Source organism: Morchella sextelata (genome assembly GCF_020137385.1).
Source record: "Morchella sextelata strain SCLS chromosome Unknown scls_7, whole genome shotgun sequence".
Classification (NCBI taxonomy): Eukaryota; Fungi; Ascomycota; class Pezizomycetes; order Pezizales; family Morchellaceae; genus Morchella; species Morchella sextelata.
Genome location: NW_025408622.1, coordinates 10074 through 34522, shown reverse-complemented (window position 1 = coordinate 34522; position 24449 = coordinate 10074). Strand labels below are relative to the sequence as shown.

General features: G+C 43.7%; 7 protein-coding genes across 7 annotated transcripts; 5 read left to right on the top strand and 2 right to left on the bottom strand.

Annotated features, from left to right (window-relative positions):
- Nucleotides 1-7247: 7247 nt before the first annotated feature.
- H6S33_011698 (uncharacterized protein) lies at nucleotides 7248-8882 on the top strand (the record flags this gene model as incomplete). Its single annotated transcript, XM_044843659.1, has 1 exon — nucleotides 7248-8882. One exon carries the CDS (start codon nucleotides 7248-7250, stop codon nucleotides 8880-8882), a length of 1635 nt encoding a protein of 544 aa, XP_044695366.1.
- A 266-nt stretch (nucleotides 8883-9148) lies between these two features.
- On the top strand, nucleotides 9149-11580 carry H6S33_011697 (uncharacterized protein; the record flags this gene model as incomplete). Its single annotated transcript, XM_044843648.1, has 1 exon — nucleotides 9149-11580. A coding segment is annotated over one exon (2432 nt), but the record flags the coding sequence as incomplete, so codon positions are not given.
- A 291-nt stretch (nucleotides 11581-11871) lies between these two features.
- On the top strand, nucleotides 11872-12072 carry H6S33_011696 (uncharacterized protein; the record flags this gene model as incomplete). The annotated part of the gene is made up of 1 exon (XM_044843637.1): nucleotides 11872-12072. The coding sequence occupies one exon, from the start codon at nucleotides 11872-11874 to the stop codon at nucleotides 12070-12072; it is 201 nt and encodes a 66-aa protein (XP_044695364.1).
- A 4986-nt stretch (nucleotides 12073-17058) lies between these two features.
- H6S33_011695 (uncharacterized protein) lies at nucleotides 17059-17508 on the top strand (the record flags this gene model as incomplete). Its single annotated transcript, XM_044843573.1, has 1 exon — nucleotides 17059-17508. One exon carries the CDS (start codon nucleotides 17059-17061, stop codon nucleotides 17506-17508), a length of 450 nt encoding a protein of 149 aa, XP_044695363.1.
- Nucleotides 17509-19131: 1623 nt separating this feature from the next.
- H6S33_011694 (uncharacterized protein) lies at nucleotides 19132-19813 on the top strand (the record flags this gene model as incomplete). Its single annotated transcript, XM_044843462.1, has 1 exon — nucleotides 19132-19813. A coding segment is annotated over one exon (682 nt), but the record flags the coding sequence as incomplete, so codon positions are not given.
- A 1720-nt stretch (nucleotides 19814-21533) lies between these two features.
- H6S33_011693 (uncharacterized protein) lies at nucleotides 21534-21893 on the bottom strand (the record flags this gene model as incomplete). The annotated part of the gene is made up of 1 exon (XM_044843351.1): nucleotides 21534-21893. A coding segment is annotated over one exon (360 nt), but the record flags the coding sequence as incomplete, so codon positions are not given.
- Nucleotides 21894-22061: 168 nt separating this feature from the next.
- On the bottom strand, nucleotides 22062-22349 carry H6S33_011692 (uncharacterized protein; the record flags this gene model as incomplete). The annotated part of the gene is made up of 1 exon (XM_044843240.1): nucleotides 22062-22349. A coding segment is annotated over one exon (288 nt), but the record flags the coding sequence as incomplete, so codon positions are not given.
- Nucleotides 22350-24449: the final 2100 nt, after the last annotated feature.

Here is a 24449-nt window from a genome sequence, read left to right as displayed (position 1 = left end):
GGCGTAAATGTTGCCTTCAAAACTATAACACTCTGATTTCAAAAGTGGATTTTATCAAAGCCAATCAGTTTGTGTTTTACCAGTGGGCATTAAGCAATGACACAGCTAGCATGTCCTTCACACCAACTCAAAAAAGTGTATTTCGAAAAGCGGGATTAGTGTATTCTCAATTTTACACTATTACACATGAGATATTCAATGCAGCGAAGACATATCCGTTCCAAAATGACGCATTGGAAGGGTTGGCAGTTGATCCTTATTTGAAATCCTCTTGGTTTGCAGCTGGTGGTGGTTCAAAGTGGGAAACCAATTCAGTACAGAAAGCATATCACACTTCCAAGATGAGATGTCATGAAGCATTGAAATCGGATTGCATGAAGTCCTATGGGATAAGAGAGGAACATCGCGTCACTATGTCCTTATTGTTCAAGATCAGTCAATACCTTTTGGATCAAACACCAGAGATAATTCACAATTCCAATCCCACTTTCGACAGGCCATTCTGGGCTCATCCCACTCCTGAAATATTTGAGTATCTGAAATCAAATATCAACAAATTCGCATTTGGATTTGAGTATACAATGAGCCTCACACCTGCAAGTACAACAGTTTCATGGGAACACACTCGTTTCATGGTGATGTTTTTGAGAATATTGAAATTTTGTTATGGAGGTGGTGATATCAGTAGAGAGGCTGGATTATGGCATGACAAGTGCATTGGTGGCATTTATGGTGATAAGGGCATGGAGGGAATGGGATTTAAAAATTCCATGCAAGAGTTTGGATATCCTTGGCTCCCATCTCAGAAAATTGACTGGGGGAAGTGGAATTTTTCGGTTTTGTATTCTCAGAAAATACTATTCAACAACAACAGCCTTCACCAATCATACAAGAAGAGATGGGGCCAGGTTAAATCCATCACTGATATTCACAATCAATTTACCGCCATACTGGATACAATCAAGAGACATTCAACAAACAAATATTACGTTTATCAAGCTTTGTTACTGTTGTCTACAAATTGTATTATGAATTTCAGACAAGAGGTTTGGTCAAACACATCGGAGGATTTTGAATGTGAGGATATGGAGGATTGTTTATTGGGAAAGGTTGGGATGAGTGTGGAAGGGTTGAGGAAAAGAGTTGTGGAAGGCCTGGAATACCATTATACAGAGTCATCCAACAAATTTCGGTTTTCACCATTACAGAGGGCAGAATACCTCTGGTTCTTCAATGATGGTATTGAAAGAAACAGTTGGGAGAACAAGCCTTTCAGGCTACTTTTCAAACAGATTTACACCTTTTTGGATCGAAATTTCGGGATTTCCAAAGCCAAAGCATGGGCAACAAGACACTGTCACCAATTCCTAGAATATAATTGGGTTTTGCCACATCCAGTTAAAACCAGATTCTATCAAAGAATTTACACCTCAAACCATAGAGCGGGTCCGGAAAGAAGACAAAGAATTTGGTATTCAGTCAGACAAATACCAGTAACTGAGTGGAAGACTTTTGGGAAAGCTTTAGAGGGGTCAGGGAGGAAAGGAGATTATCAAACAGGAGAACCAAAACAACTACCAATGCAGAATTTTCCGATCCCAGTTTTTATCGATTTTGGTACCAAGGATACACTGCAAATTACGGGATTGAAATCTACAATTCAGAATTACACTATTTTGTGAGTTTTGGGATATTTCACAAATCCGGATATGTAGGTTTACCTTTAACCATTTTGATTTGTGTGAGACTAATACAATAATAGTTGAAATGTTTGGGATGGATAAAATATTTCTGTATTTCATTATGTTAACCAAATTTTATTGTGTTATTCAGCTACCATTCTATCAAAATTCCAAATTTATACAAACAAAGAAAGCTGTATTTCATCAATAAAATACTTGATTTGATATTAGTGTATTTTGTATAGAATACGTTCAGCAGATCGAAATGTGTTATTTATCCTGTTTGTATTTTATTGATTCGGAATATTCTTTGGTTTTTCTATAAAGTAATAGTGATTCATATTTGACAAAGTTTGATTTTGTGAATTTATTTTGTCAGAGTTAACAAAACTGAATTTGTTACGTCTTTCAGAATCTAAAAGCACAAACTATTTTTGACATAAATCAATTTCCAATGAATGATCTTGATACATTGTACATATGGGAACATTAACCGGCACAATTGAAACGAGTTGAACTTTTGTCAAATACTGCTAAGTTTTGTATTTACAAGCTTTGGTTTCGAAACCAAACTTTTGTGTGGTTCACAAGTACTTGTATAACCGTATATAAAATATAAAGGTAAGATCGCTTTTGGTAATGATATATATTAGTTGTAACTGGGGCAGACTTTCTATTTATCGCTAGAATTCAATAGAATATATGTAGCCGTACAAGATAGAAATCAGGTACAGATTATTCAAAGATACTATCGCTAGAACTTAATTATCTTTAAGGACTTGACTACCGAGTAAAATACTTGAAACCTCTGAAGAAGACTGAGGAAATCCGATAGCTGAGCGCGAATGGCAACGGGTACTTATACTCCAAAGAACTCCGTTCTCTACTCCTACTTCCTTATTAAGCTCCGGCGATACCTCCTGATGTAAGTGAAACAATACCATCGCTAATTCTTTTCTATACAAGCGTCAGCGAGTGCTTCTGGTTCCGAAGGCAACTACCATTAGTCAAACCCTTTGTAATATCTGCAGCCTTCGTTGTCACAAAACTGGGCCTGTATGAATAAGCTGCCGCTTGTATGTGAGTTTAATCATTGTTGTAGAAACTTCGTATACTGTAGACTGCTCAGTCATAGTCCTTGCCACTACAGGTGGACTTACAATGCTCAGAGGATGCATAGGATTCCTGAGCACTCAAAACTTCACTCTGACTGGCCTTCTAATTATTGGCGAGGCATAGACTCGTCAGTCGTTATTCCCAGAAATAGATCCTCTTCCTAGGGCTCAGAATTTGGTTACTCTGACAGCTGGTTGCTAACCACACTGCTGGTACTTGAATGCTACTATACAACTGGCTTCTAACAACTACTCTCAGCATGTAACCGGGCTGTGTTTGTACTCATACAACAGACAGTTGAAATGGCTCCGTATCACGGCCCAACCGCCCTCACCTGCCTTGCCATCGGGAAGTCTCCGGAATCGTGTCATTGGTTGAAGGATCGGGATGATATTGGTTATGTTGGATCAGAAAGGAAGGTGTACGGAAGATACAGGAAGTGCTGAACGCTTCGGGTTAGTATTGTGGGAAGAAAGATCGGGCTCGGTTATAGGATTTTACTATGTTTTTATGAGATTTCTTTAGATATGGTTACTGGGGTTAGTCATCAGGTTTCTCTTTGGGGGTTATGTTCGGGGATTCGTCCTTACTCCGTGTACTTCTCTTTCTTCCTTCTTTACGTAAAATCTTTATTCTGTTTGTTAGTAATATACTTTGTTTCGATCGGTATTCAGCCCGATCCTGCGTCCAAGTCCAAGAACTTACCCGAGTCAATTCTAGCCTGGGTACCTAACCCAAAATCCTCCCGAGAACCCCGCCTCTTTAGACTTCGTTACATTACTACTACTTCTCACACAACCGACATGCATCAAATTCCACGCATATGTTATATTTATACCTAGATTCAGCTGACATGATTCTCTAACTTTTTCATCTGACTACTTTGCAGCAGTTTAATAAACAACTTGTGATTTTAGTAGGTATCATTGTTCGGTATCGTTTTGATCAGGAAAAAACTGCATATCTTTTTGGGGCACTTGGGTGCCTGAAATCCCTCAAATTCTCTAGATGCCCCATATATCCCTAGACTTTTACTTGCTTGTATCCTGACCCCGGGATATACGGAATTGGAGCCAGTGCGCCTCTTTGCGAGAAATAACCGTGGCGACAGGATAGGATGCATAGTCATCTTTCGGAGCCTCATTCCGTCTCCTTACTACTATATTGTACCCGGTTAACGGGTTTCGCTAGCAGTGTTTTGCTGGTAGTATTAGATCACTCGGCAAACAGTATATGGGTCAGGAGAAGATTTTCAATTGACTTTCACAATATTTCATCTATCTGTCCACCTAACTCGAAATAAATAATCGGTTGTACTCTACCCACTCCCATACTGCTTACCTGCCACCTTGCGTAAAACCGCGCGAAGCCTATCGGACGGCTCTACACCACATTGACTCCCTATATACCTCTGCAGCTGCCTGCTAACCCTCTTACCGATTAGGAGCTTATTTGATGTTGACTTGTTGCATCGTCATACACCGATTTAGGTGTAGATTTGGGCGACAATTTGGTGAAATTATTGAGAATTTGGGATTTTTAGCAGTATGTAGCGGTGTCAGTACACTCATCAAAATCAAAAGGTAAGTATATACATATTCAGGCATCGCTGCTGTTAGAAGTTAGATATCACTGCTAGTAGGAGTTAAGTTTCATTCAGGTAGTAGGTAGGTATCGAAGTAGGTACGAGGTAGGTGTGGATGTAGATGTCGAGAATAAGACAGTCAGATAATCAGGTGTGTAAGTAAGCAAGAATCCTTGGAATGTTGATAACGGCTCATATATGATGTAATTTGGGAGTTTGCTAGCAAGGTCGGGACTATTGCTAGAACTTTGCCAGATGCGCGACGATTTATTATATTTTCGGAGGTGATCAGGTATCAAAAGATGAGATATCATATTTTGGACGCCAACTATTCGTTAAAATATGAAAGGTAATATTTCGGATGCTCACGAGTTACTAAAGGAGGACTTTCCAAATTTTAGCAGTAGCGGGACGAGGTTTTGTTAGCAACAAACAAGGTTATAGGCGCGGAATAATAATTTGTATATATAGGCTGACCTACTCGTCCTATCGAAACACATTTTTTCCTGATGTTTACGCTATCATCATTAGCCCGGTTGACAGGTTTCATTAGCAGCCTTTGCTTCTAGAATGAGATTTAACTGAAAATTGATATATTACATATGACAACGTTTCCGTACCATTGTTATATTTTTTATCCTTCTACCCAATTTTGTATAAACCTTTGTTAGCGACCTGCATACTTCCGTATCCACTCCGGTTCCTACTTTTTTTTCTGTAACTGCCTGCCCAAATATTTATTCAAACCTGATTGCCTACACATACTCCAGTGACTACAGAGCTGCATTTATGAAAGAACAAAAATATGTGAATTCTCTTCGGTGCACCCTCATGCAAAAGTTCAGCTTTTTATTTGATCTCAATTTTAGAATCGATTTGCTGCTATTTTGATATCTGTTTGGTTTTGTTTAGGAGTATGTAGTAGTGTCGGTATAGGAGTTAAAATCCAGAGCTAGGTAAAAATATATTCATATTTGGATTCAAGTAAGTAGTTGGTGTCGAAGCATATATAAAGTATTAGGTTTTGAGGAAGATGTTGATATATGAATAGGAAGATAAGGAGTACTTATGCAGGAAGATAGGAAGGTTTGAATCCTTTATAAGCCATATACCCAATCCTGACTTGATTTTCTAGAGAGGTTACTGGTACCAAAGCAACAAATTCGGCACATTCTGAGACAGTTTGAGACGCGATAAAGCATGCAATACTAGTACTTTGTACAACCACAAGATGTTAAAAGAGAAGCTATAATATTTTGACTGATTACTACTTCTCAAAAGACCATAGGTCCAATTCTACTAGCAGTGGGATTAGTTTTTCTCAAGGCGGGGAGTAGCGAGTATTCCGCAGGGTACGAAGAGTGTAATAGGGGGCGGTATGGGAACTCGCAATAAGGGTACTACGGGACTCTAGCGTTGGTAAGGTTCGACGAGACAAGGAGGAAGCGAGGCAGTGGTCTTCTTAAAGAAAGAAGAGGACGATAATATTGTATAGCAATAGACAGCGTAGATACAGAAGACGTTGCGTAAAGGAAGAAGAAGAAGAAAAAGAACGAGAAATACAAACAAACCCCCTTGATATACCCAAGGAAATCTCAGCGATGATAAATACAACATAACTCATACATTAACGATCAACAGAACCTGGTAGAACCCAATAGAACCTTTCTGACTGATCCGACTCTTCATAACCCCGTATATCTACTAGTCGATCCATGAAAGTAGCCCCTCCCTTCAAGCGCGAGCTCCTGCAAGCTTTAACCTTACCCCTCTCTTTCGGCCTCAACCAGGCAACCCATCCTTAACCGAGGCGGCCCGCTCCCCTCACCCCAACCCAACCTGTCTCCGAGACCACCCCTTATTACGGTCGGCACTTTCGATTGCGACCATACATACCTTAACCGAGGCGGCCCGCTCCCCTCACCCCCAAACTCAACCGGTCTCCGAGACCACCCCTCAACACTACGGTCGGCACTCTCGAATGCGACCACAAACACTTACTTGACTTCAGGAAGGTTACCATAATGGCCTGCTTCCACGCCGTACACCCTCCCCACTATAGTCACCACTCCTTACTCCTTCGCTGCCCGACAAGCAGATGCTCGAGGGCCCATATTCGACCCACCCCCCCTCGCTTTCACCCCTGACGCTGTTGCGGTTGGCCTTTCCTGCCTTCGTGCACGTGGTTTCCCAGTCCTATTAAGGTTTGTCCACAGATATGACACCGGGGACGTTGGTAATGATACCGTTTCGGTTGAACACCATGTTTAGGATTGTGCTCGCTAATGTAGTTGACGGAGAAGTTTGGGGTTCATTCTTACCACGGGGAGGTTTCTTTGTTGTCGCTTAGATTCTGCTTACCTGTACTACTTGTTATTCGCGCTCTCTTCGTGCGCTGTTTTTCTTATCATGTACGTAGTTCTCGTAGCTGCGGTAGTTAGTTTTTGTACTTTGTTTCGTCTTTGGGTTAGTCGGTGGAGGTTGTAGTCGGGTAGTTAGGTGTGCGATAAGCTTCGGCTTCTAAGCAATATAAGATTCTCTCTCTCTCTCTGTATTCTACCGGCTCGCCTCTGGCTCGCAAAACTTCCTGACAATAAATCTCGCTTCGAAAAACATTTTATTATCGTATACTTTACTTGCTCTACCTTTTATTTCTCATTACTTTGGTTTACCCTGGTATACCATACCAGGCTGAGCCTCCTCGTCCCCGACCGAACGGTCGCATTTGTTTGTTCCAAGCGAAAGAAACCCTAAGAAAACTGGCTTCTAGCGAAGAATTCTCCAATCTTGACCTCCCGAAAGGAAGGAAAAGAAACTTATTCGAAAGATCAACCTATGCCGCTGGAAGAACCGGACATTCAGTCATGTCGCAGCAAGCTTCACTCCAGTCCTTTTTCACCCAATCTAGCCCACAAGGGACAGCCCCCCCACAGAACAGGAACACCCAAAATCCCGACCCAACCCCACCCGAGGCACAGGAACAGGAATTTTCCACAACCTTTGCAACAGAATCCGACTACAACGACCCCTACCAACCGAGAATTGACTATCTCTATCCCAGCACTATCCCCCATAATACTCACACCCAGACAGACCTAAACTATATCACCTATACCATTAGACATGCAACCAGCCGGATCTGCCCACCCTCCGATAGGATTGAAGTCCTAGAAGAGCAATCGATTACACTCCGGAGAACAGTGGAATCACTGAAACATCAAATCGAGGCACAGACAATGATGATCACCAATATGCACTCGGCGATCCATTTCCTCCTCAACAAGCACCAACCGCAGCAACAACAACAACAGCAACAACAACCACAACAACCGCAACCGCAACAAAGACAGAGAACGGCCCCTCCAACGGCTCCCCAAACAGCAGCGCCACAGGCAGCTCCTCAGGTCCCCCCACCTCCACCCCCCCAAGCACCACCACAAGCCCCACCTCGTGGATGGAAAGCAGGTACCTGGGCCGCCGTGGCATCGGCAGCCGGTCCTGCCCAAGGAAAATTCCACGTTGTCGAAAGAAGAAAGAAGCCGGCAAAGCCAAAAGCGGACCCCCTCTTCAAACCAGAGTACACCAAAATCAACAGAGAGATCATTGTTGAAACCACTGCCTCATCCGACGTCAACCCCTCCGAGATCAGGACCCTTGTCAATGCAAGAATTCAGGACGAATCCTGCCACTTCATCTCAGCAAGAAGAACAGCCAAGGATAACTTCGTGCTGGAAACAAAATTCATTACCCCAGCAACAAAGGCAATGGAATATGCCAAAGAAATCGAGGAGGCCCTCCTCACCCTACAAGTACCGGTCGCCAACATTCGCGCAAACTCCAAATGGTCAAAGTTCCTTCTCCACGGAATCCCCACAACGATCGGGGAGGGCATCGAGGCAGGACAACTGGTAGCATCCGAAATCAGAAGCAATTATGGAGAGAACTTCCAACTTGCCAAGGTTCCCCGCTGGATCTCCAGAGCAGAGATTCGAATGGAGAAAACCCACTCATCAATGGTCATCGCGCTCCCAGCACAAATTACGATGGAAACATTAGGAATCAAATTCCTATCCCTTTTTAACAGAAGCTGCCATATCGAGGCCTTCCTCCCAACCTTCCCAGACACCCAGTGTGCGAAATGCCTCGAATACGTCCACCGCCATGAAAAATGCAAGAACAGTGGAAAATACGGCCATTGCGCCGGAGATCACTCCACCAGCTTCCACCCATGCAATGAATACCAAGGAGGATATAAATGCACCCACACCCCAATCAGATGTCTGAACTGCAAAGGAATCCATAAGGCCTCCGACCCAGCATGCCCCGAAAGAGTCAAACGCCGATTCCTCAACAAAGGAAAGGAAAATGCCCCACCCGCCCAAGGCCCACCTGCCGCACCCGCCCAAGAGTTACTTCCGATAATCCAAGTACCAGCTACCGCCCCGGTCGGAGCCACACCCGTTCCCGAAGAGGACCAACACATGACGAATAATGCCTAGGCCCCGAACCACCGCGCTCGCACACCAACTTAACTGTGCACGGAGCGAACTAACCACCAAGGCGGCGGTGGAGGAAGTGGAAACAGACCCTAGTATATTTTTCCTATTATTACAAGAACCATGGACCTCAGCAGAGGGATACCCACCAGAATCAAACCTCTTCTATCTTTTTACAGCCAGCAACACCAACACAAAATGAGCAACATACGTCCGAAAACACACCAACCTTAAATCAAAACACCACTATACATATGCCAATTTCATAGTATCGATTACGGTAGAAATCCAGAACAAGAGAACCCAAATCCTAAACATATACTCCCCAGGCCGAAGTAGCCCCTTCGCCCAAATAGCAAAAACAATCCAAACTCTCGACAACTGCCTTGTAATGGGGGACTTCAACTGCCACCATCAAATGTGGTACGGAGTAACCTCACATGAATACAGAAACAACATCCGAGTAGACCGCGCCAACGGTGCACGGCTAAAACAATGGATAACCCGACAGAAACTGACCCTCCTGAATGAACCAGGAGTCTACACGCATTTCCCCATAGACAGAGGGAAAAGGCCTACAATCATCGACCTCACATTTGTAAAAGGCCCAACACTTGACCACAACCTACGATGGAGCACTGAACCCTACGGAGCGGCCTCAGACCACAGTAGAACCTCTGTCCATTTACACTTGGAAAAACCACCATTTGTATCAAGACGAATGTGGCGACAAACAGACTGGAAGCTATTGAATAACCAAATATCAAATCTTTCCCTCCCTGCAGAGGCATGGGAAACCAAGGAACACACGGAACAAAAGGTCGAATTCTTCCTAGAACTGGTAAAGTCAACAATCAATATAGTAACGCCACTCTCGAAGGAGGGTGTAAGAGCCAACTCCTGGTGGACAGACGAAATGAAACAAATGAAGGCAAAGGTAAACTCGGCGGAAAGGAAGGCGAGAAGTACAAAGAAACCCAACCATTTGGAGGAGCACCGGAAGACATGCAGAGAATGGACAGTCATGATCCGGAAAGCAAAAGCGGACCAGCGGGAAAAGACGATGAACGAAGCGAAAGGTAGTGAGGTCTGGAAAATCCTAAATGCAGGAAGGAGAAGAGACACAATCATACCAACCATACAAGGTGAAGAAACGTTTGCGGGCAAGTGTCAAGCTCTAAGAGCTCAACTCTTCCCCTCAAAACGGACGTCCCCCGACCATCCCCCTCTAAACATTAGACCCCCCTCTTTTGACCTTAGCAACACTTTCGACACAGGCACCCCCGAGGAACTTAAAAAAGCAATCGACTCTTGCCCAGCGCACTCGGCGACCGGCCCGGATGGCATCCCCTATACATTTATCAAAGCGATAGTCAGAGCAAACACAACTCTAATCCAAGACATGTTCTCCGCCATGCTTCGGCACGGAGTACACCCAGCGGAATGGAAAATAGCAAAATGCATCCCGATCCCCAAACCCGGCAAAGCAAACTATCACGAAGCAAAAGCCTACCGGCCCATCTCCCTTCTACAATGCTTCAGCAAAATCCTGGAGAAAATAGTGGCCCAAAGACTCTGCACCTCCCGAGAGATCCTAGGCACACTCCCAGCAAATCAATTCGGAGGAAGACCAACCATCTCAGCAATCAAGGCCCTCCTAAGTACCCTAACACCAACACAACAAAACCTACTACTGAAAAACAGCACCGGAGTCGCCCGGCGGGACAGACCAGCGATCCTAACCAACGACATCCAAGGAGCATTTAACTGTGTAGACCACCTACTCCTCACAGAAATCATGCACCAGCAAAAATTCCCCACCTACCTAACAGAATGGTGCAAGGAATTCAACACCGGCAGAAAACTACAGTTCCAATTTAATTATGAGCTAGAAGAACCACAGCCCTATGAATCTGGAGTGTCGCAAGGTAGCCCCATGTCCCCGGTACTATTTATGATCTATGCCGGAGTAATCCTGGACCCAACAAGCAGCCTGAAAGAGATGGATACTACATACATCGATGATGATGTGCTGGTGCAAATATCCAAAACACCAGGTTTCATAATCAAAAGAATGGAGGAACGAATGAGAGAAAGACTAATAAAAGCTGAGCCACTCCAAATTAAATACGACCCGGATAAATCTGACCTGATCTTCTTCCACCCCACCACATCATCTGTACAACAACCTCGACTTCCAGTCAAAATCAACAACACCACTATATACCCCAAGGAGAGGCTGAAATATATAGGAGTCTGGATAGATCCGACCCTCTCCTTCCGGCCCCATATCGAAGCAGCGATTGCAAAAGGCCTGAAATCCCTCTACCAAATCCGAAACACTGCCCGCCTGCCAGGCATAACAGTTAAGACGATCCACCACCTAGTAACACAAGGCTTCCTTCCAAGTCTGCTCTACGGATCTGAGGCTTGGTGGACTGGCGCAGACCACATTATAAGATCCCTCGAACCACTATACAATGAAGCTGCCCGGGTCATCACCGGCCTACCACGATGGACCAAGAGTGCTAAACTCCTCAGAGAAGCAGGCCTACCCCCCCTAGAACACCTCCTGACTTATCGCTCAAGAAAGTACGGAACTAGAATACTCTGCACCGACGCAACCCACCCCAACAATGAATCCCTGATCGAGCTCCTCCCATACAGAGAAGCAAATATCAAAGAGACAGGCCTGCACTGAATCGCCTCCCTCTTACTCCCACACCAAACCCCCGGAAACATGAGAGAGAAGTGGAACCAAAACAAACTGTTACGCGATCATCTGTTAGAAGAATGGAATATACAACCAATACCTAACTACCACCATCGGGGGGAACTCCGGCCCCCTCCCAAGATTGCGGAACTCACCCTTACAGAAGCAAAGAAAGTATTCCGAATCCGATGCGAAACCACCTAAATAGATAAACATACAGCACATATAGACCCCGAACCATGCCAGTGTGGTATGGAAAACTCAGCGAAACATACACTCATGGAATGCCTAGCGTGGGCTCGAATCCGCGCCCCCCTGATAGAGAAAATCCCCGGAGCGATGACCTGGGAAAACTGGATGTTTACAAACCTGAAAACGGACCTCATCCTACAATTTGCAAAGAAATCTCAACTCTTGAAATGGTACGAGTCGGTGGAGGCGGAGGCGGACCTGGAAGAGGGGACGGAAGAAAATGATTAGGGACAGGATTAGGAAGAGTAGTTTCTTCTTACCTTTTGTTTTTGTTTTCTTTTTATTTGTGTTTTTTGATGGATCCAGCGCCCGAGTCCACTGAGATACGTTATTTCTCCTTGCCGTTGGGTTTTCTGGTTGCGTGTTGTTATGGAATTTCCTTGCTTTCGTTTGTGTTCGTTTTGTTCTTGTTTGTTCGTGTTCCTTCTTTTTCTTTTCTGTTTTTTTGCTTTCTGTTTTTCTGTTCGGTTTCATTTTAGGCGGTTGGTTTGGCGTGCGATAAGTCTTGTACTTCAAAGCAATATAAGTTTCTTCTTCTTCTTCTTCTGTATTCTACTCCACGAATATTATTCTTGTTCTACGCTACGTCATAGGGTTCAGTTTGATTACTAGATAAAACAGAGCTGCCCCATAGTCCATAGTTACGAATATCGTCTACTACGTTCTTACCTCAGTTGTATTCCTTGTCACTATAGTCTCTCGTCCATAGACCCACGTTATAGATAGATAGTGAGGGGTAAGAGACCCTTTATAAGTAAAAGAAAGACAACCGATGGCTAATACCCAAGAACCTCCCGGAAACTCCTGATGATTATTCCCTTGAATAAATGATCCCTTTTGCAATGGTAAGACTATATTGACATAAGATTCATAACAGTATTCTTCCATAAACCTTGGTGTGAAAATTTGCTAAATCAACTGAGCTATTTACTATTCAAGTAGGCTTTAAGCTCCTTGCCAACTGCAAGCATTTCCATAAGGTTCAGACCTACCTAATATACACTAAAAACTTTCTATATAGTCAAGCTTTAACCTAAGTCCTACGTTTTAGAGTCAGGGATAACATTAATCTCACTGCTTTAAAAGCCTTTGTTATTCTCCTAAAAGCTACCCTTTTAGGTTCAAAATATGTGACGATGACCGGAGAGAATTTAGAGTACTTATTTGCTATAAGTATAACAGTTTGCGAGCACGAGCTGTTAATAATTGATTATAATCAGTATTGAATAAAGATGAATCTGGTGGAGTAATCTCGGACAGGATTTTAAGGTTGTCTAAGAACCGTCGCCGCACGGTTCCCAGCTCGATAGTTATGGGTTGAACAGGACGACCCGAGACTATTCCCATTATCAGGTATGCACGTACAGGAGATCGTAATTGTGATTGCCGTGTCGGAGGTGGTGGTTGTCGGCTGTTGAGTATTAGCTCGGGTTACCTAGGTGTAGGGTAAGCTAGGGTTAACTAGGGTGATGGGCCAAACTAGGGTTAGCTAGGGTTAGCTATGGTTACGAGCCAAACTAGGGTTAGCTAGGGTTAACTAGGGTTACGAGGCAAACTCTAGTAGTGCAATGTTGGACAGGATTTTTAGGTTGCCCGGGAACCGTCGCCCCACAATTCTGGGCTCTGTTGCTATGAGTTGAATGGGAAGACTCGAGTCGATTCCCATAATCAGGTATGCACATACAGGGGGTCGTGGTCGTGATTGCAGGGGCGGAGGTGGTGGTTGGGGGCAGTTGAGTAGGGTAACTCACTGTGAGTCTTGGCAACCCGTCCTGGTTCACTCCATCACCGACACTCACAACAATCGACAACTGCACCGTACCGAGCGTGCATTCTCTATCCTACAATCATGATGGCGTTCAAAACTGAATCATGCCGTGTTCCCATCTTGTGGTTCGATGAAATACACGAATTTCGGATTCTGAACCCCGGGTTACCGCATTGGGCGAATACCACTTCGACGCTCGTAACCCTAACCGCCAACAGCCAGGTACAAACCACCACCAAATACAGATTTATGTATTTCATTTCTGCCGAAAATTCTATTTTGCACACCTAACCGAACCAGATGGCAGCGTTCGTAACCCTAACCGCCAACAGGCAGGTTTAAACCACCTCGTAATACAGATTCATGCATTTCATTTTGACCGAAAACCGTATTCTCTAACCCTAACCAAAATCCCACTTCAACGCTCGTAACCCTAACTACCCACATCCAGGTTCCAACCACCACCAAATACACATTCAAGTGTTTCATTTTGACCGAGGATTGTATGTTGTACACGTAAGCAAACCAACTTTCAACGCTCCTAACCCTAACTACCCACATCCAGGTTTCGACCACCACCAAATACACATTGTATTTCATTTTGACCGAGCATTGTTTTTTGTACATGTAACCAATTCAGATTTGAACGCTCATAACCCTAACTACCCATATTCAGGTTCCAACCACCACCAAATACACATTCAAGTATTTCATTTTGACCGAACATTGTATTTTGTACATGTAAGCAAACCAACTTTCAACGCTCGTAACCCTAACCACCAACAGCCAGGTTTAAACCACCTCGTAATACAGATTCATGTATTTCATTTTAACCGAAGATTGTACTTTGTACACTTAACCAAACCAACTTTCAACGCTCGTAACCCTAACCGTCAACAGCCAAGTTTACACCACCTCGTAATACAGATTCATGCATTTCATTTTGACCGAAAACCGTATTATCTAACCCTAACCAAAATCCCACTTCAACGCTCGTAACCCTAACTACCCACATCCAGGTTTCAACCACCACAAAATACACATTGTATTTCATTTTGACCGAACATTGTATTTTGTACATGTAACCAATTCAGATTTGAACGCTCATAACCCTAACTACCCACATCCAGGTTCCAACCACCTCCAAATACACATTCAAGTATTTCATTTTGACCGAAGATTGTATTTTGTGCACGTAACCAAACCAACTTTCAACGCTCCTAACCCTAACTACCCACATTCAGGTTTCGACCACCACCAAATACACATTGTATTTCATTTTGACCGAACATTGTATTTTGTACATGTAACCAATTCAGATTTGAACGCTCATAACCCTAACTACCCACATCCAGGTTCCAACCACCACCAAATACACATTCAAGTATTTTATTTTGACCGAACATTGTATTTTGTACACGTAAGCAAACCAACTTTCAACGCTCGTAACCATAACCACCAACAGCCAGGTTTAAACCACTTCGTAATACAGATTCATGCATTTCATTTTGACCGAAAACCGTATTCTCTAACCCTAACCAAAATCCCACTTCAACGCTCGTAACCCTAACTACCCACATCCAGGTTTCAACCACCACAAAATACACATTGTATTTCATTTTGACCGAGCATTGTATTTTGTACATGTAACCAATTCAGATTTGAACGCTCATAAACCTAACTACCCATATTCAGGTTCCAACCACCACCAAATACACATTCAAGTATTTCATTTTGACCGAAGATTGTATTTTGTGCACGTAACCAAACCAACTTTCAATGCTCCTAACCCTAACTACCCAAATCCAGGTTTCGACCACCACCAAATACACATTGTATTTCATTTGGACCGAACATTGTATTTTGTACATGTAACCAATTCAGATTTGAACGATCATAACCCTAACTACCCACATCCAGGTTCCAACCACCACCGAATACACATTCGTTTCATTTTGACCGAACATTGTATTTTGTACATGTAAGCAAACCAACTTTCAACGCTCGTAACCCTAACCGCCAACAGCCAGGTTTAAACCACCTCGTAATACAGATTCATGTATTTCATTTTGACCGAAGATTGTACTTTGTACACATAACCAAACTAACTTTCAACGCTCGTAACCCTAACCGTCAACAGCCAAGTTTACACCACCTCGTAATACAGATTCATGCATTTCATTTTGACCGAAGATTGTATTTTGTACACATAACCAAACCAACTTTCAACGCTCGTAACCCTAACCGCCAACAGCCAAGTTTACACCACCTCGTAATACAGATTCATGCATTTCATTTTGACCGAACATTGTATTTTGTACATGTAACCAATTCAGATTTGAACGCTCATAACCCTAACTACCAACATCCAGGTTTCAACCACCACAAAATACACTGTATTTCATTTTGACCGAGCATTGTATTTTGTACATGTAACCAATTCAGATTTGAACGCTCGTAACCCTAACTACCCACATCCAGGTTTTAACCACCACCAAATACACATTGATCTGTTACATTTTGACCAAAAATTGAATTTTGTACCAATAGAATAACAACCACCTGAAGAAAAATAGATAGAAAAGTGTCACTTCAGTATTCTGTCCTACATTCTAATTCCGATACGTAACCATGAAGATTGCAATTACCAGTCTTCGGGTTATATAGTATTATTGTTCTAGACACTACTGAGCAATATTGAATCGCTGGATAGATATGCATGTCTACTAGGACAATATGTAAAGCAAACACTAATGGTGAAATTGGTTACTACTGTTTGTGATAGCTTGAGAGGTATAATATCAATCGAAACAGAAACTGCATCACAGTTTGAAATTGAGATTTGTTGGTATGGTTTGCTATGATTCGATTTGTATGCACACTTGTTGTGACAGAATGTAAATCAGGAATACTAAACAAGATTTGTGAGAATTTTTGGCAATCGCTTGATACGTATGCATACAAATCGGAATGGCAAGTAAAGTGTATACCGATAAGAAAAGCTTTCTGTATCATGGTTGAATACTAAATAGGAGTCGATACCTGTCAGGAAAATTTTCGAATCAGTAATTAGCAGTGAACTTGGTTGATATCATTAATAATTGGTTCATACTTACTAAAGGTACGCCACCTCGCGACCCTGAGGTCCCCTTCTCTCCCACCTATGTGTAGTATCTAGGCACCTCCAGTAATTAGTTAATTTTGTGTTTGCCGTCTCATGTTCTGTTTTCCCGGCCATGTCACATAAATGCCTAAATCTTGTTCTGGAGATCAATTTCCGATTTTCAATGCCAGGTCCAGTGCCAGCTCTAATGCCCACTCCGGTGCGAGCTAAAATCAAGGTCAACCCCAGTGTCAGCTTCGGTCTCGACTCAAATATATTCCAGCTCTAGCCGGAGCCGCCCGAATGCCATCTCTAATGCCCACTCCAGTGCCAGCTCCATTAGATGCCGGCTCCAGTGCCAGCTCAGATACATGCCAGCTCCAGTGCCCGCTTCGCTTCCAGCTCCAGTACCAGCTCTGATGCCGCTCCGGTGGCAGCTCCGGTACCCGCTCCAGTACCCGCTCTGGTGCCAGCTCCGGTGCCAGCTCTAACCCTCACTCCTGTGCCCGCTCTTGTGCCCACCCCTGTTCCCGCTCATGTTCCTGCTCGTCTTCCCGCTCTTGTGTCCGCTCCGGTGACCGCTCGAGTGACTACTCCGGCGTTCGCCTCGATGCCAGCTCCTGTGCCAGCTCCAATGCCAGCTCCAGTGCCAGCTCTGATATATTCCAGCTCCCTTCACCATTCCTCCACCACACTGGCACCTCCTCTTCCGCTCTTACTGGTCTTCCCTCTCCCTCTTCGCACTCCCCGCCAACTACTGTTCGTCTCTCTCGCCTATTCTGCTCATATTTGACTACTAAATAGCTATATTTATTATTTAATCATAAAGGGTCCCGTTGGTTGGGCTGGTCTCATAGGTAAGGTCAGGGTTAGGGTTTGGGCTTGGCAGGAAAATGTGCAGGGTAACGGCCCTGAGCAGGCAGGGTAACGCCCAAAAAAGGTAGGGTAACGCACAAAAAAGGTAGGGTTACGCACAAAAAAGGTAGGATAACGGCTCAGAGCAGGCAGGGCAACCGCACTAATCGGGTAGAGTAACCATCTCAAAATAGGCAGGGTAACAGAACAAAATCGGGCAGGGTAACTGCACCAAACACACGAATTTGATGTGTCGTGCTTACAAAACACCCCTGTCACTGTCAACCAATCAGATTATAGCAATCTCAGAAGAATTATATTCCGGTACATATTAGATACATTCTCATCAGAACAGCAAATTTAACAGTTATTGACGAACAAAACCTTTTGTATTATTTACAATCCTTTGATGGGTATGTATCAGGACAGCGAGTATATCAGAAATTCAAATTCTCATTTGTTACAATCGTTCATGAAGGTTTGAAAGCTATGAATATTTATTGGCACAGTAAAATACTGAAATTGATACTCAATGTATTTGATGGCTTGATTGGTATACCATGTTCTGGATCAATATTGAATAGATTGAATACTGCACTACGGTTTGCAAAATATCTTCTCCCAAAACACGAGGTTGCGGCTTTCCAATCCATTCGGAAATATATACAATCTATGCTCATATTCTGAACTTGAGAGTGAACAATATTCAGCACTTATCTCTAAAACTCATTGTTTTAATTGATAACAGTCTTTATAACATGTATCCTGATATTTTGTATTTTGTAAAAGGGTAGGAATTTGACGATGTCCGTAAGATAATATCTGTTCCAACTCACCTACCTAGTAACAGTATGCGCCCAAATTCCCCCAAGCCTTTAGAATTAGGATTATGAATGCTTTTGATTGAGAATATCATATTCGAGCTGACTGGCGATCAGTATAGCACTCAATTGCTTGAATGTTCTCAGTGTAACCCAATTCAGATCCCAAAACCTTGTCCGATTTCATAGATCGATTGAATAATGTAGTAGGTTACAAAGGGTCGAATTGATCAGAAAAATTCTATGGATTTCTAGAAGTTTCCGTCGATTTTAAGGGTATGAGTTACTTGAGATTTGTGATTGCTAAGCTTTCTTTATGTATATTAAGGGGCTTTGCCCTCGATTCTATTCTTTTTCTCTCTCTTTTCTTCTCTTTCTTTTGGTACGCAAAGGCTTAGGTAATCTACGCTGGCTATTGCTATTCAAGTACTATTTTCTCTTCCTTTATAAGGAGGCCATCTCACTTCTCCGACCTTCCCACCGCTAGACCTAAACTACTGTAAGTTTCTCCAACCCCTCTCACTCATTAACCTACCAGCCCCTATGACCATCTCCCGTACCCTGCGGAATACTCGCTACCCAACTCCCTAGGATTACGTTGCGTCGTAATCCGCACCAGACGCCATGTCCACCCTCAACCGACCTACATGGGTCTCATCTAACAAAATCGAGTAGTTTAACCATCAATACGAATAGAATACTGCTGCCCTGTTTGACCACCTCCCTACTATGTTTTAAAGCATCCGACACGAGAGGGATAGTGCTCGTACACTGCTCTCTGCCATCCACAAAACCATTGGCTACCTGGAAGAGCAAGTAATACAGGTCAACCTTGACCTCAATGTTGACCACACCACCTCCGCCCCCAATGTTCCTATCCCCATTTTCGCTGCTACTGCATCAACCACTGTCTCCACCTTTGGGTCTGAAACTTTCCCTGAAAAGTTTGATCGCATCCGGACCAAAATCTCCGGATTCGTTACCCAACTCCGAATAAAGCACGAAGTCAACCATAATCGGTTCCGCAATGGGACAGCAAAGGTTATCCATGCGGTCAGCTGTTTGGAGGGAAGAGCCCTTGATCAGGTAATACAACTTGTTAGCGCCAATCCTGCTGACTTCTTTTCCTCCGTCACCTTCTTTGTCGCCCACATGAAAGGCTCATTTAGAGACCTAAATACCCAAAGTACCATCCACCGCCAACTCGTCCCCCTGAGGCAAGGCAAAGGAGACTTTGCCACCTACTACTCGCAGTTCATCAGAAACATGTCCCACTTGCATTACAATAAAGGGGTCAAGATTGACGAATTGGCGGAAAGATTGTCTGACAACTTTAGAGACGTCATGACCTATCGAACAGACAGACCCAATATGGTGGAAGCATATGCGACCATGTCAGTGACGATCGATAAAAACATGTGACTGAGGTACTACGATGAGGCACAACCGTGATTTGGTTTCGAATAGTGTAAATAAAGAGAGCGAGTTTTGATGATACTCGTTCAGAAAGAAAAAAGGGAGTTTGTATGTTTGAACGTTCTCAAGTCTAGAAAATTATAACTTTAAGGGGTCTTCTCTCTATTAAAGATCCGTTGATGATGAGAGGCCAACCTGCGGCAACACCGAGTCCCTTATAGGAATACGGCGCATTTGCTCAAGTTCTTTTTCCGGCTGACAGTCTGCCTATTGATAGTCAGGGGTACAGCAACTATTTTCTATCAGGGGAGAGGAGAGTAAGTACGACACCTTGGATGAACTTCTGTCCGAGTCAAATCATTCAATTTGCCGAAATCTGTGGTTGGAATCTCAAGAACTATTGGAAACAGCCGACCAGATAATAGTTGTTTATTCTAACTTTATTAGAACCGATTTGGGTGTTTGTAAACCGAAGTTTTGCTTTAGTAGCTTGAGTCACACTCCCACTCCCTAAAGATACTCTGGAGCAAAACAGGAGCATTCCGGCAGTTTGACACTGCGGAGGTTAGTGTTGGGGATTAAAACGTGTTTTTGGAATTAGATTTTCCATTAACTCCGGGACACCGCCAGAATCATTTCTGTCGTGCTAAAGCATGGTCTTTCGGCATCGGTTGGAGATATATGAAACCTGAAAGATTCGACTGCCTAGGTAGGGAACTACCGTCCGGGGTTCCCTGTGCTATCAGCCATCTTTGTACTTCTGTTCCAGGCTTACTCGGCCCCCTATTTTTGATTTGTAATACTTCTTACTCATTGAGATCACTGTCCTCTATACCAATAAAGGTAGGAGCCTAACTGCCCTAATCTTCACGCGTCGATGAAGAACAAGCTGCTGTTACTTTGGGTCGGTGGCTTAACTGATGGAATAGGTTCTTTTGTAACAGCCTGATAGTGGCACTGTTACATTACTCCCCTCTATTGTGGAGTCGTTTTGAGTCCACTGTAGTGTTACTGGAATATTAGTATTTGGCATAAAAGAAAAACTGTAGCTCTATTAGTGATTACGTACAAATTACATCTCTGTTTCTATTTCCATCAGAGAAAGAAAACTCTAACATGAAATGCCTTTTAAAAACAAAGAAAATGACATATTCTCCACTCTTGTCATAGAACCTTTCGTCCCACTAGTGGAGATTTCGAGGTTAGCAAGAATCTCTCTTTTTCCCTTGTCTTTTTTATGCGGGTTTCCTCACGCTTCGGTTTTCTATCGTTTCTTGCATTGTTTTCAGGGAAAAATGGTATCCGAACTCTGTCAGACCGATGAAAAACCTGGTACAGGAGAGTTGGTTTTTGTTCCCGGATTTCTTCTGGGATACAGAGCTACTCACGCCGTGTTTTGAGGATCCATAAAGTTTCCCCGTATTTTCCGATGTTTTTGCGGGTATTTTTGATGAAATACTTTCAGGGCCTCATCGGCTCTTCCTTGCAGAATTTCATATGGTTCCCAGGAGTCTTCCGAACGATAGCCCTCCCAAACAATGCGATACTCTACAAACACTTTCGAATGCCTAGCATATTGCCATCTGCTATTAGCTATTTGTCGGAGAACGTGACTGTATTCTCCTTCGACCTCATCTGGAGTAGGAGGGACTTCAGTGCGTCGAGGGTATTTCAGTCCCAAATAGGACTCCAGCAGAAACATTTGGAAGACGGCATGAATGTTCCATTAAGAGGGAAGCTTCAGCGTGTAGAAAGCAACAACAAGTTTCTCATCAACCTCAAAGAGACATAGTTTCTTGTAGTCAAGCTTGCTTGAGGGTCGATTGGCAACCATATTGCGTCGGTCCATCATCACCTTATCCCCATCTTCAGGTTGTGGAGGTTTCATATGCTTCTGGTCATACCATTTCTTCTGCCTGGCCTGTGCCTTAAAAATATCTGTCCTCATAGTTTTCCAAAGAGCTTTCCACTTGAACTTTGGTACGGGACTGGAAACATTGGCATTGTCCAGCTTCCTTCTGCGCGAATGCCAATCGGAATCAGGCTCGAACCCATAGTTCGCGTAGAACTGAGATACTTTAATGGACTATTGGGTTGCCGTTTTGTAGGCGTACTGTGCAAGCGGCAGTAACCCTGCCCAATCGTCCTACTGGTAGGACCAAAAGTTTCTGAAATATTGCTCTAGCGTTTGATTGACCCTCTCAGTTCACCTGTCAGCTTGAGGACGATATGCCGTAGACAGACAAAGGTTGACTCCGAGAAGCTTGATCAATGAATGCCAGAACTTGCTTTCGAATCTGAAGTCCCGATCAGAAATGAATAATTCGGATAGTCCATGTAGTCGGCATATTTCTTGAAGGAATATCTGCGAAAGTTCCTTGATTGTTGCCTCGGTCTTGAGCGGTATGAAGTAGGTGATTTTTGTAAAGCGTTCAACAATAACCCCGATACGGGTATAGGCTTCAGATTCTGGCAAACTAACGAAAAAGTCCATAGAGATGGAGCTGCAAGGAGTATTGAGGACCTCTGAATATGGTAGCATCCTGTACTTTTCATGACTGGAGCTTTTATTGCTTTGACCTGTATCGCAACTCCACACATATTCTCCCATATCATTGTCCATCTTTGGGCAAAAGAACAGTGCCCGAAGATGCTCTGCAGTTTTGAATTGACCCAAGTGGCTTGCGGGCTTCGAATCATGTAGGGCGCTAATGATTTTTGGTTTGAGCTCTCGGTGATTTGGGATGTAGCATATTTTCTTCTAAAAGACATCACCGTGTCTCAAAGTTAGGTTTCGGTCTACTGTCTTACCGAAGGTGTGATCCACAGCCTCCTCTGAGGAGAATTACTTAGGGTTTGAAGCTGAATGAGGCCGTATTTTATCCAGAAGCACCGGTGTGAGTTTGCAGACCTGAGGTGACTTTGGGCGTTAAGATTTGATCGTAACGGTTGGTGATTGTACAGAAACCATTTTGCTAGGGCAACTTAGGACACGATTGTTCGGTTGGGCGAGAACCGTACCCGTACAATTCCCGATTCCGTTGCTATACGTTGGCCAAAACGAATAGAATTCATCAGCATCGTCAGGTATGTGGGTAAAAGGCAACATTATTGTGATATCTGGAGTGGAGGTAGTGGGTGGGGGCTGTTGATTGTTAGCTTGGGTAACCTATTGCTAGGGGTAGATAGGGTTAACTGGAATGACAGGCCAAATAAGGGTTACAGGCCAAATCAGGGTTAACTAGGGTTAGCTAGGGTTAACTAGGGTTACAGGCCGAACTAGGGTTAACTAGGGTTAGCTAGGGTTACGGGCCGAACTAGGGTTAACTAGGGTTAGCTAGGGTTACGGGCCGAACTAGGGTTAACTAGGGTTAGCTAGGGTTACGGGCCGAACTAGGGTTAGCTAGGGTTACGGGCCGAACTAGGGTTAACTAGGGTTAGCTAGGGTTACGGGCCGAACTAGGGTTAACTAGGGTTAGCTAGGGTTAGCTAGGGTTACGGGCCGAACTAGGGTTAACTAGGGTTAACTCTAGTAGTCGAATGTCGGACAGGATTTTGAGGTTGCCCGGGAACCGTCGCCCCACAATTCCGGGCTCCGTGGCTATGGGTCGAACAGGACGACCCGAGTCCATTCCCATCATCAGGTATGCGCGTACAGGGGGTCGTGGTCGTGATTGCGGGGGCGGAGGTGGTGGGTGGGGGCCGTTGAGTAGGGTAACTCACTGTGAGTCTTGGCGACCCGTCCTGGTTCACTCCATCACCGAGACTCACAACAATCGACAACTGCACCGTACCGAGCGTGCATTCTCTATCCTATAATCATGACAGCGTTCAAAACTGAATCATCCCGTGTTTCCCCATCTTGCGGTTCGATGAAATACACGCATTTAGGATTCTGAACCCCGGGTTACCGCATTGGGCGAATACCACTTCGACGCTCGTAACCCTAACCGCCAACAGCCAGGTACAAACCACCACCAAATACAGATTTATGTATTTCATTTCTGCCGAAAATTCTATTTTGCACACCTAACCGAACCAGATGGCAATGCTCGTAACCCTAACCGCCAACAGCCAGGTTTAAACCACCTCGTAATACAGATTCATGCATTTCATTTTGACCGAAAACCGTATTCTCTAACCCTAACCAAAATCCCACTTCAACGCTCGTAACCCTAACTACCCACATCCAGGTTCCAACCACCACCAAATACACATTCAAGTGTTTCATTTTGACCGAGGATTGTATGTTGTACACGTAAGCAAACCAACTTTCAAGGCTCATAACCCTAACTACCCATATTCAAGTTCCAACCACAACAAAATACACATTGTATTTCATTATGACCGAGCATTGTATTTTGTACATGTAACCAATTCAGATTTGAACGCTCATAACCCTAACTACCCATATTCAGGTTCCAACCACCACCAAATACACATCCAAGTATTTCATTTTGACCGAAGATTGTATTTTGTACACATAACCAAACCAACTTTCAACGCTCGTAACCGTAACTACCCAGATCCAGGTTTCGACCACCACCAAATACACATTGTATTTCATTTTGACCGAGCATTGTATTTTGTACATGTAACCAATTCAGATTTGAACGCTCATAACCCTAACTACCCATATTCA